Source organism: Vipera berus (assembly GCF_964194415.1).
Source record: "Vipera berus genome assembly, chromosome: 1".
Taxonomy (NCBI): Eukaryota; Metazoa; Chordata; class Lepidosauria; order Squamata; family Viperidae; genus Vipera; species Vipera berus.
In genome coordinates, this window is record NC_138202.1 from 277,909,069 (window position 1) to 277,921,685 (window position 12,617).

Genomic DNA, 12,617 nt, shown 5'->3' on the forward strand with positions numbered 1-12,617 from the left:
AGCTCATCCCTTCTTCCATTGAGATTTAGGTGGGAGTTGAGCTTGCCTGACTGAGGGCAAAATTTGGCCCAGCCCATTTTTTAAAAAGCAATAATGAATAAAAATGACATTTGTTGAATGTATTAAAGAAGCTTGCCTTACTTTATAATATAGCCGATGTGAAGAAAATCTTTCTCTCGTAATGCATCAGCTTACAAAGCATGTTTTCTGTGTTGATCAGGGCATTCTGTCTCAGTTATGGGGTCCAAACTCTTAGCAGACTAAAGAGATTTTCAATTGGTCATAAATAGCACAGCAATCTAAAAATTCAGTTGTACTGGTTTAAAAACATTGTTGTTCTTACTTGTGTGCATTACAGAACAATGCAGATAATAATTTCTGAGCAGCCAAACTTACTTGCCACATTAGAAAGTTATTTTGGGAATAGGCAAACTCTTACAAGATGTAAATATAGTTTTTAGACAGCATTTTAACAAGAATATTGTTTCTTACAAAGATTTCAGATACCAAAGCTTAACTAATTTTCCTCAACTACTTTATATTGTAACTTTAAGAAAAATATTTCTGGTTTTAAGAAATTTTTGCTGTGTGATAACAGGAATGCTGAAAGATGTCACTAATTTGTTATAAAGTTCAGGAGAGTGCTTTAACAATGTCTTGATTTTTGTGTGACATTTAATGGAAATAACGTGTGAAAAGACAAGAATGAAAGACAATGAAACATTATTTCTCTGCAATATTTTCTTTTTTAAAAAATATGTATTTTCACCTTGTAGATGCATGAGTAAAAAAGCATTCCAAATCTAGTTCATGCCATACTGCCATCTTTAAACAGTAATTTACCTATATACTAAAAAAAAATGAAAAAAATGCTGTGACCCACTCCACATAATTGCTCACTATTGGCAAAAAAAAATATCAAGGAATATTCTGACATGATGACATGTATAGAAGATCAGCCTCTCCAGCTTAATATTCTCAAATGTAATATAGCCGATGTTATGAAGAAAATCACAACTCCTGGAATTCTCCACCCCTTTCTTACTGGGAGTTCTGGCGATTGTATTTTGGGCATACTACACATAGTCCTCGACGTACGGCTACAATTGAGCCCAAAATTTCTCTTGCTCAGTGAAACAGTTGTTAAGTGAATTTTGCCTCATTTTACAACTTTTCTTGCCACAGTTGTATAGTGAATGACTGCAGTTGTTAAGTTAGTAACATGGTTGTAAAGTGAATCTGGCCTCCCCATTGACTTTGCTTGTCAGAAGATCACAAAAGGGGATCACAAGATCCCAGGATACTGCAACCGTCATAAATATGAGCCAGTTGCCAAGCATCCAAATTTTGATCATGTGATCAAAATACGTGTATAAAATAGTCACTTTTTTCAGTGCTGCTGTAACTTCAAACAATCACTAAACGAAAGGTCATAAGTCAAGGTCTACCATTATTTTATGAAAAGACTAGTTAAATTTTATGGAGGCAAAGAGGGCTACTCTTTTTTCCAGATCTGTTTCCTTGACACCTTTAGGTTAATTATAATTTCTAGTTTTTCAGGTAAAGCTTGGGGTACTTGATGTCTTGGAAACTTCCAATCACCTTCTCTCTCTCTCCCTCTCTCTCTCTCTCCTCTTTCCAAAGATATTATAAATGCAATTAAAAACCCAGTATTAATGATCATCAGATTATTATTATTTTTTACATCTATGCTCATAATCAGCAGTAACAGAAAGGAACTGAGGAGAGGCAAAAGAATAGAAATCATTTAGCAATGTTTCAATCCTTCAGAACAATGGCTTTGAGTCTCAGAAGGCATCTTTCTGGTGTATGTTCCCTCTATGCTCAAAAATAGCTGTTTCTAACTAGAAGTTTAAATACCAGCTCTACAAACTGTGGGTTATTATATTAGATGGGGATACATTAAGTGCACAGAATATCAATCCTTTAAAACTTTTTTTTTTTAAATGTACGAGATCTTTGAGGAGCAAATATGCCTCCATGTGCTTTTTAGCTAGGATATATCCCCAGGGAGAGTATTGGAAATGCATATTTCTGCTTCTACGATAATTAAAGAGAACCACTTCAGATTTTTTTTTGAAAGAGGAAATGGAAGGAATTGCCTTTCTGTTTTCAGTTGGAGTAAACATTGTTATATTCTAGTGTTTTTAGAAATTATTTCAAAACTTTAACAAAAGGCAACATTGTGAAAGGACTTAGGAAAGTAGAAAACTTGTGTCACAATTGTCCTTTGATTTCAGTGAAAATTATTTTGAAAGAAAAGTCTCCGGACTACAGTGCTCATGTGAACGCCACTAGATATATTTGTATTACTCAATACTCTAGATGAGATGGGTGGCACATAAATTTAATAAATATTTAAATAAATATATTTCTAAATTAACTAACTTCTGTTTCCTACTGGGGCAAGTACAATATACACACAATATGTAATTATTGGTCACATGAGGACCCAGATTGTTGGGGGCAATAAGCTGACTTTGTAATAATGCTGCTTGGGGGGGGGGGCGAAAGCCCTAATAAGCAGGCATATACATAGAATGAAGGCTATTGCTAAGCACATTTGATTTGTGCTTAGATTGTAAGCCGCCCTGAGTCTTCGGAGAAGGGCGGGATATAAATGGGATTAAAAAAATAATAATAATAATAATTAGGAACCCATTATTAATACAAAAATTAGAGTAAAATCCTGAGCAGGTTAATAATTACAATTACCAATTAATATTAAAAGGATGGACACCTAATATATAGAGAGAGTAGCAAATGTCTGTAATAGTGATTATAAGCAATGATTAGGGTAATAATAGATACACAGAATAATCAGCAGCTGGGTTTGGCATTCTGTCTGTATTGCATTTTGGACAGTAGAAATAACAGATACAAATTCCAAACTGATGGAAAATATCAGGACTCTTAGAGTGAGGAGGATGCAATATTCAAAGCAGGATGTTCATAGCTAAAAATAAGGTCTTAAAATGTATTCTCTTTCTAATAACTGTATTATTTCCTCTATACAGTGTGTCACACTGTCACAATATACAAACTTCAGCTGAAATGTCTTTCATAGTGCAGTCTTTGCAACACCTTATATGAATATGCCAACTTGGGCTAGTACAAGTAGTCCTAATTTAGCAACCACAATTGGGACTGGCAACTTGGTTCTTAAGTGAAGAGATCACTAAGTTAAATCATGACTGTGCTTGTGATCTTATTTGACCTTTCCTTTTCTTTTACAGACTGCAAAGGTAGTAAATGTGAGGATTGGTTGCAAAGTTATTTTTTTCTATTTATTTATTTGATTTTCATCCCACATTTGTTATTGTGGATAAATAACTCAAGGCAACGAACATAGCTAATACTCCTTCCTCTCCTACTTTTCCTACAACAACCTTGTGGGTTGGACTGAGAGAGAGTGGCTGACCCAGAGACACCCAGGCAGTTTTTTGTGCCTAAGGTGGGAGTATGGCTCATAGTCTCCTGGTTCTAGGCCAGCACCTTAACCGTTAGACCAAACTAGCTCTCATCACCAAACTGGCTATCATAACAGTGAATAGTCACTAAATAAGGCAGTCAGTAAATGAGGACTATTTGTAAATTCAACCCCAAGTGTATAAATTACGTTATAGAGTACAGAAATACTCTTTCCATTAACATAGTTTTATAGCCTTGAGTGATATAAAAAATACTGGTTAAAATATATTAGATGCGGAAGTTGTAAGTTATATCTCATCGTATTATGCCTCATTTCCATTGAAGAAATGGCATAACTCATTCCTTCTCTTACTCTGTGTTTGCCAAGCAGGCCAGAATTTGTTGTAGGGAGCTGGTGGTCCTTCAGCATTGAATGTAGCCCTATATTTATATTTATATTTATATTTATATTTATATTTATATTTATATTTATATTTATATTTATATTTATATATTTATTTGATTTATATACCGTCCTTCTCCCAAAGGACTCAGGGCAGTGTACAGGGCAATAAATATCAAAAATACAAGGTACAAAAGTTAAAAGAAAATTAAATAATTATGCCCAATGCAATAGATAATTAAAATCAATATTAAAACCCCAAACCCATCACACCAGGCTGGCTTGTTCGAATAAATAAGTTTTCAGATCACGGCGGAAGGAGCGAAGGTCGGGAGCCATCCAGAGCTCAACCGGTAAGCGGATCCAAAGGTCTGGTGCGCCCACAGAGAACGCCCTCCCCCTGGGGGTCACCAGTCACCTATATGATGGCAGCATTGAATGTAGCCCTATACAATGTGTTGATTTTCTGCCAAAAATTCTTAATAATTTTTAATTTAATTTTAATTTAATTTTAATTTAATTTAATAACATTTATATACCGCCCTTCTCCCTGAGGACTCAGGGCGGTTCACAGGGCAGAATAAAATACCAAATACAAACATTAAAAAGAGATTAAACAGTTGCCCTAGTTAAAACAATAGGAGTACAATTCTAAAAACCCCAAGATAAAATTAAGAGACTAAAGATAAAACAACCCCACCGATCCCCATCAGGCTAGGCCAGCTTGTACAAACAAAAACGTCTTGAGATCGCGACGAAAGGAGCGAAGATCGGGCGCCATCCGGAGCTCTACCGGTAGCTGATTCCACAGCTCCGGAGCGCCCACAGAGAAGGATCTCCCCCTGGGGGCCACCAATCGACATTCTCTGATCGGTGGCACCCTGAGGAGGCCCTCTCTGTGGGAACGCACAGGGCGCAGGGAGCTTGATGCCGGCAGCAGATGTTCCCTAAGGTACTCCGGCCCCATGCCATGGAGGGCTTTAAACACCGTTACCAGTACCTTGAATCTCACCCGGAAGACAACTGGCAACCAATGCAGCTCACGGAGCAGAGGTGTAACGTGGGAGTATCGGGAGACTCCCAACACAACTCTCGCGGCTGCATTCTGTACCAGTTGGAGCTTCCGGGTGGTCCTCAAGGGCAGCCCCATGTAGAGAGCGTTGCAGTAGTCCAGACGAGAGGACACGAGCGCATGAGTGACCGTGCACAAATCATCCCGGCTAAGATAGGGTCGCAACTGGCGCACCAGGCGAACCTGGGCGAAGGCCCCCCTAGTCACAGCTCCTATATGGTCTTCCAAGGTGAGCCGTGAATCTAGGAGGACTCCCAAGTTGCGAGCCCTATCTACGGGGGGTAATAGTTCACCCCCCATAGCCAGAGGTGGAATGTCCGAATAGACCCGGGATGAAGGTATGCAAAGCCACTCAGTCTTGTCGGGGTTGAGTTGAAGTCTGTTCCTCCCCATCCAGACCCGAACCGCCTCCAGGCAACGGGACATCACGTTGAGGGCATCACTGGGGTGGTTTGGGGTCGAAAAGAAAAGTTGGGTATCATCAGCGTACTGATGATACCCAACTCCAAAGCCACGAATGATCTCACCCAGCGGTTTCATGTAGATGTTGAACAGGAGAGGCGAGAGGACCGACCCCTGAGGAACTCCACAAATGAGAGACCTCGCGGTCGACCTCTGCCCCCCTGCCAACACCGACTGCGAACGTCCCTGGAGATAGGAGGAGAACCACTGTAAAACTGTGCCTCCCACTCCCAGTCCCCTGAGACGCCGCAGCAAGATACCATGGTCGATGGTATCGAAAGCCGCCGAGAGGTCTAATAGGACTAGAACAGAGGAATGCCCCCTGTCCCGAGCCCTCCAGAGATCATTCACCAGCGCGACCAATGCCGTCTCCGTGCTGTGCCCGGGCCTGAAACCCGATTGGTACAGGTCTAGATAATCCGCTTCATCCAGGACCAGAGGGAGCTGATGCGCCACCACACTCTCAACAACCTTCGCAAGAAAGCGAAGGTTGGAGACAGGACGAAAGTTGTTCAATACAGCTGGGTCCAAGGCAGGCTTCTTGAGGAGAGGCCTCACCACCGCCTCCTTCAAGACGGCGGGGAAGATACCCTCACTCAGAGAAGCCGATATAACTGCCTGGAACCAGCTGCGTGTCCTCTCCCGGGCTGCATAGACCAGCCAGGAAGGGCACGGGTCCAATAAACATGTGGTGGTGCTCAGCCTCCCCATGATCCTGTCCACTTCCTCCGGAGTCACAGAATCAAACTCCTCCCAGGTGATATCGACAAGACCGCCCGTGTCCTGATCGTCAGACTCTGCCCAGTCAGAGTCCAGACCGGTCCGAATCCGAGCGATTTTGTCCGACAGATGTTGGTTAAACTCCTCGGCACGACCCTGCAAGGGATCCTCCCTCACCTCCTGATTTAGGAGGGAGCGAGTCACCCTAAACAGGGCGGCCGGGCGATTATCTGCGGACGCAATAAGGGTGGCGAAGTGGTTAGACCTCGCCTCCCTTATCGCAGCGAGATAAGACCTAATGTAGGTTCTTAGTCGCAATCGGTCGGATTCGGATCGGCTGGACCTCCAACCGCTCTCTAGGCCCCGTCTCCGACGCTTCATCTCCCGGAGCTCCGCAGAGAACCATGGAGCTCGACGGGATCTGCACCGGGTCAGGGGCCGCAGGGGTACAACTCGGTCATGCACCAAGATATTTTTAACCTCTCAAAAGTATTTATTGTGTATCAAATAAATCCACAATAAATACTTTTTGAGAGGCTAAAATATGTGCTTGGTATTTGCTTTTTACTATTTATTTCAGCATTGATTGTTAAACTGAATTTAGTTTATAGTTTAATAGTTTTAGGGTATAATAAACCTTATAAAATAAAAGACTTCCCTTTAAGGGAACGTGCACTTTCAGTTCAATCTGGCCATATGAGGCTCCTGTAATTTGTGCTTGACTGAACAGTAGCATGTGCAAAATGTGAAATTTTAATGTCTTTTGCTGTAGGGCTTAAGCAGTAGAAAATCAAGCTTTCTGTGGGAAGATATCCCCTTTTTTCTTCTCAAAGTTAATATTTCATTTTGAAAGAAAATTGCACCACTTCACTGTGCTTGACAGCCTGAAAGCTCCTGCAGTGAGAAGTCCTTCTTACCTTCTGTAAATTGTGATGTTTTCAGATTAAGTTGTCACTTTGTGGCCTGCACCATCTCATTGAAAAGTGACTTTTCTTTATGTATGTAGACAGTACAAATGTCCAGCAAAGAAAAGATTTTAAGCTACTTTCCATTCTTGGATGATTTAGTGTTGTAACAAGAAGTATTTCACTGTGTAAAATTGAAAACCTCTATTTGGCCATTAAGTCTGAATGTTCCTTGTAATAGGCAATTGGTTCAGGAGCAGAGTGAAAAATTATTAAGGATTGTCTTAAACTTAAATAACATTTGTGATATTATAAAACATGTGATATCACAAGTGAGGAAATACAAAAACTAATGAACAATACGGATATTAGCTACAATAATTTGTTGTTCAGGAGGCTATACATTTTTGTTAGCTCTCTGAATTATTGTTCACAACAGCACAGTGAAAACTGGATTCCAACTTGAAAGTGACCTTTTTGAAAGAACATTTAATATCTGGGACATAGCTGGAATTCTTGTTGTTTCTTTTTCGAAGCAAATGGTTTTCTTAAAAAAAAAGGTTGCTACATAGTGCTTCGAATGACAGATATATGAAGGAAATAGCATCCTTCTGAATTAAGAAATGCAACCACGTTGTATGACACCATGCTTTGTGCCAGGACGTTCTTTATTTGCATCTAGTACAGCAAATTCAGTTGTGTTAATTAATAATTGTCCCATAATTAAATATGCTAAAAGGAGATCTGACATTGTCCTTTATTTCACAATGTGATAGACACTGCGACAGCCAGGAAGCATTACAGTGAATAAATTAGAATTCTGTGTGTAAGGTAAAAAGCTTTAGAGGCAGGCTGATTTAGTTAATTAAAAGCCATGTACCCAGTCTACATAAAATGAAATAGTATACTTCAGCGAAAGAATTCTAAGTTTATTTTAAATCTCCCGTGAAATCAATGTGACCTAGAAATGTTCGACTCTGCTCGTTTTCCTGCCAGCAGCTTATACTGCCTTCTAAATCATCCAACCATCATTCTGCCAAAATAACAATAATGGGGACAAGCTTTATATCACTTAATAATGGCTAGATGATGCTAGTTGTTTAAGCTATTCATGGGGAAATGGCCTCTGGCTGGCCTTACAAATACTATGATCACTTGAAGTAATAAAAAATCTGGATCTAAATATCTAGTAAATATTTATGTTTCATGTTCAAGCCAGATGACATTCCAAATTTTGGGTCTTTATGAAATTGAGAATCCAGTTTTGCAACCAACTAGAATGTACAGACAAATGTGCTTGGGGCACGTAATTACTCATTTTCTGCAAATCAACAGACTAGATTACAATTAGAAGTATGCCAGGCATGGAGATAGAAACTTAGAACTTCTATTTGTGGAGGCACTGGAGCCAAGAGAAATTTTGGATTGAAGGAAGTGGAATAGGGTTGGGTTTTGTTTTGTTTTTGGGTTTTTTTTGTTTTGTTTTTACTGGAACAGCCTGGAAGATAGGTGAGTTGAAGAAGATAGCACTCCTTCAAACACCTACAAAATTCCATAGAATAACACAAGAGAGAAAACTATTTCTGATATTACACATTTATTGAATGATGTAAGAATAAGCTTCAGTGTCTGGATATGGATGGCAGCCTACGTTCATCACCATACAATGCTTCAGTCCTATGTTTAGCATTTATGCCATGGAACCAGGGGTATGGTGGCGTAAGGGTTAAGACGCTGGACTTGTTGACCAGAAGATTAGCAGTTTGAGAGCCAAGCACCACAAGCTCCCATCCTTGCTTCATCTCCTGAAGCCAACCTAGCTTCAGTAATTAAGTAACAGTGTTCTGTGCACACCTCACCATATAGTTATGCTGCCCACATGACCAGAGAAGTGTCTTCAGACAATGTTGGCTCCCTTGGCTAAGAAACGGAGATGAGCACCATTTCCTAGAGGCGGACATGACAGGACATGACTTTTTTTTTAAAATCATGGAACACATACTGTAGTACCCTGCCACCATTGTCTTCATAGTCAACCCCACATCTAACATTGATGCACCATTAGTGTAGGGGTGTGCAATATTTTTCAGGCCAAAAGCAGCATAGGTCTTTGAGTAGAATGAGCATCTTCCAAAAAGTGGACAAGGAATAGGTTAAAAAAAAAGTAGGCAAGATGTAGGCAAAAACTAATTCTGATCTAATTTGTTTTAAACTCAATTATAATCCAGTTGCTTTAATTACAGATAGATTACTAATACTCGTGTATTTAATAATTGTCCCCTTTTTCTCCTTGCCTCCACCTGTAGCATAGAATTTCTTCTTTATACTATCACAGTCAGGACAGTTTTAGATTATTATTCTGCAAGTCTTTAAATAGTTGTCTAAAAATAGTCTTTAAAAAGCTAATTCATCCTGAAAAATAATACCATGTGCTTAGTTTCCAATGCCAAAGGCACTGATTTTTCCAAGGGTTAAAAATAGTAGAAAGAGAAACTCTTTTTGAGATAAAGTTACAGGTCATAGTTTAGGAATTCTCCTACACACCATAATGATGAATATAATGTTATTGAGGATAGAAAAAGAAGTCAAACAACAAAGAGGAAATAAAATGAATGTGAAACTTTGGCAGATAATAAACAGCTATTCTGATTGCTTGAACATTTCTTAAAGGTTTTTAACCACATAGAGATAATAGGAAACTGTGCAATGAAGTTTAATTCAGCTCTCAAATTCAAGGTTAATAAATCAGGAAACAGTATTTAACTGTGTTTTTTACATGTGAATTAGGAATTATGGTGAATAGTATTATGAAGTTACTGCTAATTGTTTCCTTGTTTGCTTCAGTAGTGGTGTGAAGAACTGGATTTCTTTCAATTCTAATTACAGCAGAACTGATTTGAATGTAAATGTTAGAATTATCTTGTCTTTCAGGGCTTCATTTTTTAATAGAGTGAAATTATTACTAACCTCAGGCATCATCAGAAACTTGCCTTCTGAGATCTAAAGCTTATCTGAATTAATATGAAAACAATAAAATTGGGAGTTTGGGCCCTTGTTTTACAAATGAAATGCAACATGTGGACAGAATGTATTGTTTGTGCCTGAACTAGTAGCCTTCATTCCTGTCTGTCCTGTGATAGCTTTAGTTTAACATCCTCCTTTGTCTATGTTGTGTTAGTTTCTTACTACCATTTCCCTTCTCCCTCCCTTCCCCAACTTTCTTTTTGAAATGAATTTGCTTTAGAAGTCAAGTTCCTCCAACACAACTGGGGAGAAGATCACCAAAATGTATGAGCTGGGAACAGAGCCAGAGCGGAAAGTTTGGGTGGATCGCTATCTCAACTTCATGGAAGAAAGGGGAACACCTGTAGCTGGTCTTCCTGCTGTTGGCAAGAAACCACTGGATCTTTTTAGACTCTATGTTTGTGTAAAGGAGATTGGAGGCTTAGCCCAGGTGAGCGATTGTGAGTGATGCCAGATTGTCAAATGGCTTTAATCCTACCTTTGCAGGCAAAAGTAGAGAGCTTCCTTGAAATGCAACTTAACATTATTCTAATCTGCATATTTCAAAAGGTTCAAGACAGAGTACCTCTAGCTTCAAGAATAGCATGTAAACATAGTGCAGAGAACCTCATAATCCAGAATGGCAAGAATATCCATTCAGAATTCAGAATGTGTAATCTCAAGAAAGATGTTAACATAAAAGGATATGATTACCTTATTGGGTTTCTTAATCGTCCAATCTAACTATCCCCAACCTCTATCCCTGCAAATAACACTGTTCTGGTGATACATATTAAAAATGATGACAAGTCCCTGCAGTTTTTTAGCAAAGTTTTTTCAAGTTTGCCATTGCCTCCATCCTATGGCTGAGAGGGAGTGACTGGCCCAACATCACCCAGTTGGCTTTTTGCCTAAGACAGGACTAGTATTGATGGTCCCCTGAATTCTAACCAATGCCTTAAATTGCTATTCCAAACTGGCTGTGTTGAAATTTTGCTGGAAAAAAAAGGTGAGAATGAGTTTCATCTTCATGCATAATCAATGAAATGAGACTGCTTATATAAATTTCACCTAATCACTGATTATAATTTTGTACACCAATATGGAACATCTTGTAAATAATGACTGATTCATACAAATGTGATTTCAAATATACTGTACATACAGAAAAAATGCATATAGCTGTGTATGCTATAATCAAGAAAATACATAGGTGCATATTTTGTTTGATTTTTTTAACCATCTAGACATAACAGGGAGGTGAAGATAATATGCTATCATGGACCTACGTAAAGGATGCATACACTATACATTTTTTGGTCTTCATACATAATCCAATTTTATTTAAGAAACTTAGAATTTTAGTGTCATGCATTAGCAGTAGAATTCATCTCATTCATTAGTATTTTAAAATAATAAGAGGAGGAGGAGGAGGGAAGAAGAAGAAGAAGAAGAAGAAGAAGAAGAAGAAGAAGAAGAAGAAGAAGAAGAAGAAGAAGAAGAAGAAGAAGAAGAAGACCTACAAATAGAAAGACTGTGGCAAAGAAGAGCCTTGGTGGAGCAGTGGGCTAATGCCTCCTTAAGTAACACCAGCTGCCTGCAATTAGTGCAGGTTCGCATCCCACCAGGCTCAAGGTTGACTCAGCCTTCCATCCTTCTGAGGTAGGTAAAATGAGGACCCAGATTGTTGGGGGCAATAAGCTGACTTTGTAATAATGCCACTTGGGGGGGGCGAAAGCCCTAATAAGCAGGCATATACATAGAATGAAGGCTATTGCTAAGCACATTGTGCTTTAGATTGTAAGCCGCCTGAGTCTTCGGAGAAGGGTGGGATATAAATGGGATTAAAATAAAAAAATAAAAAATAAAAATAAAGGCAAGTAAGGGTAGTACCAATAGTAATAGGCGCCTTGGGTGCAATCCCAAAACAACTGGAGCACCACTTGAACACCATTGGCATTGACAAATTCGCCATTAGTCAGTTGCAAAAGGCAGTCTTACTAGGAACTGCTTCCATCCTGTGATGGTATCTATAATACCATCAAAAATCCACATCTGCCTATCCCAGGTCCTTGGTAAGGACTCGATAGGTAGACAAAAATGCCAAACCAGTCTGAACATCTGGCTGACTGTGTGAATAATAATAATCAGGGCTTTTTCTGTCATAGAACGCACAGAACAGAGTTCCGGCACCTTTTTTGGATGAAACCTTGTAAGATAGGCAAGGCAGGTTGTATGACGTGTGAGTTCCGGCACCCTTTTTCTAGAAATAATTAATAATAATAATAATAATAATAATAATAATAATAATAATAATAATAATAATAATAATAATAATAATAATAATAATAATAATAATAATAGTAATAATAATAATAAAGTTGGAAGGGATCTTGGAGGTCATCTAGTCCAACCCCCTACTCAGGCAGAAAGCCCTATACCATTTCAGACAAATGCCTGTCCAGTCTCTTCTTAAAAACTTCCAGTGTTGGAGCAATCACTGCTTCTGGAGGCAGGTTGTTCCACTGGTTAATTGCTCTAACTGTCAGGAAGTTTCTTCTTGGTTCTAGGTTGCTTCTCTCCTTGATTAGTTTCCATCTGTTGCTTTTTGTCCTGCCTT

At 39.0% G+C, this 12,617-nt stretch overlaps 1 protein-coding gene across 5 annotated transcripts in view; it reads left to right on the forward strand.

Moving 5' to 3' along the window:
* Positions 1-12,617, forward strand: part of ARID1B (AT-rich interaction domain 1B) — a 448,568-nt gene that overhangs the window by 410,675 nt on the left and 25,276 nt on the right. For all 5 annotated transcript variants that reach the window (XM_081332098.1, XM_081332099.1, XM_081332101.1 and 2 more), the window contains one exon: positions 10,239-10,448. In XM_081332098.1, coding sequence (XP_081188224.1) covers positions 10,239-10,448 — 210 coding nt within the window. The remainder of the gene's footprint in view (positions 1-10,238; positions 10,449-12,617) is intronic.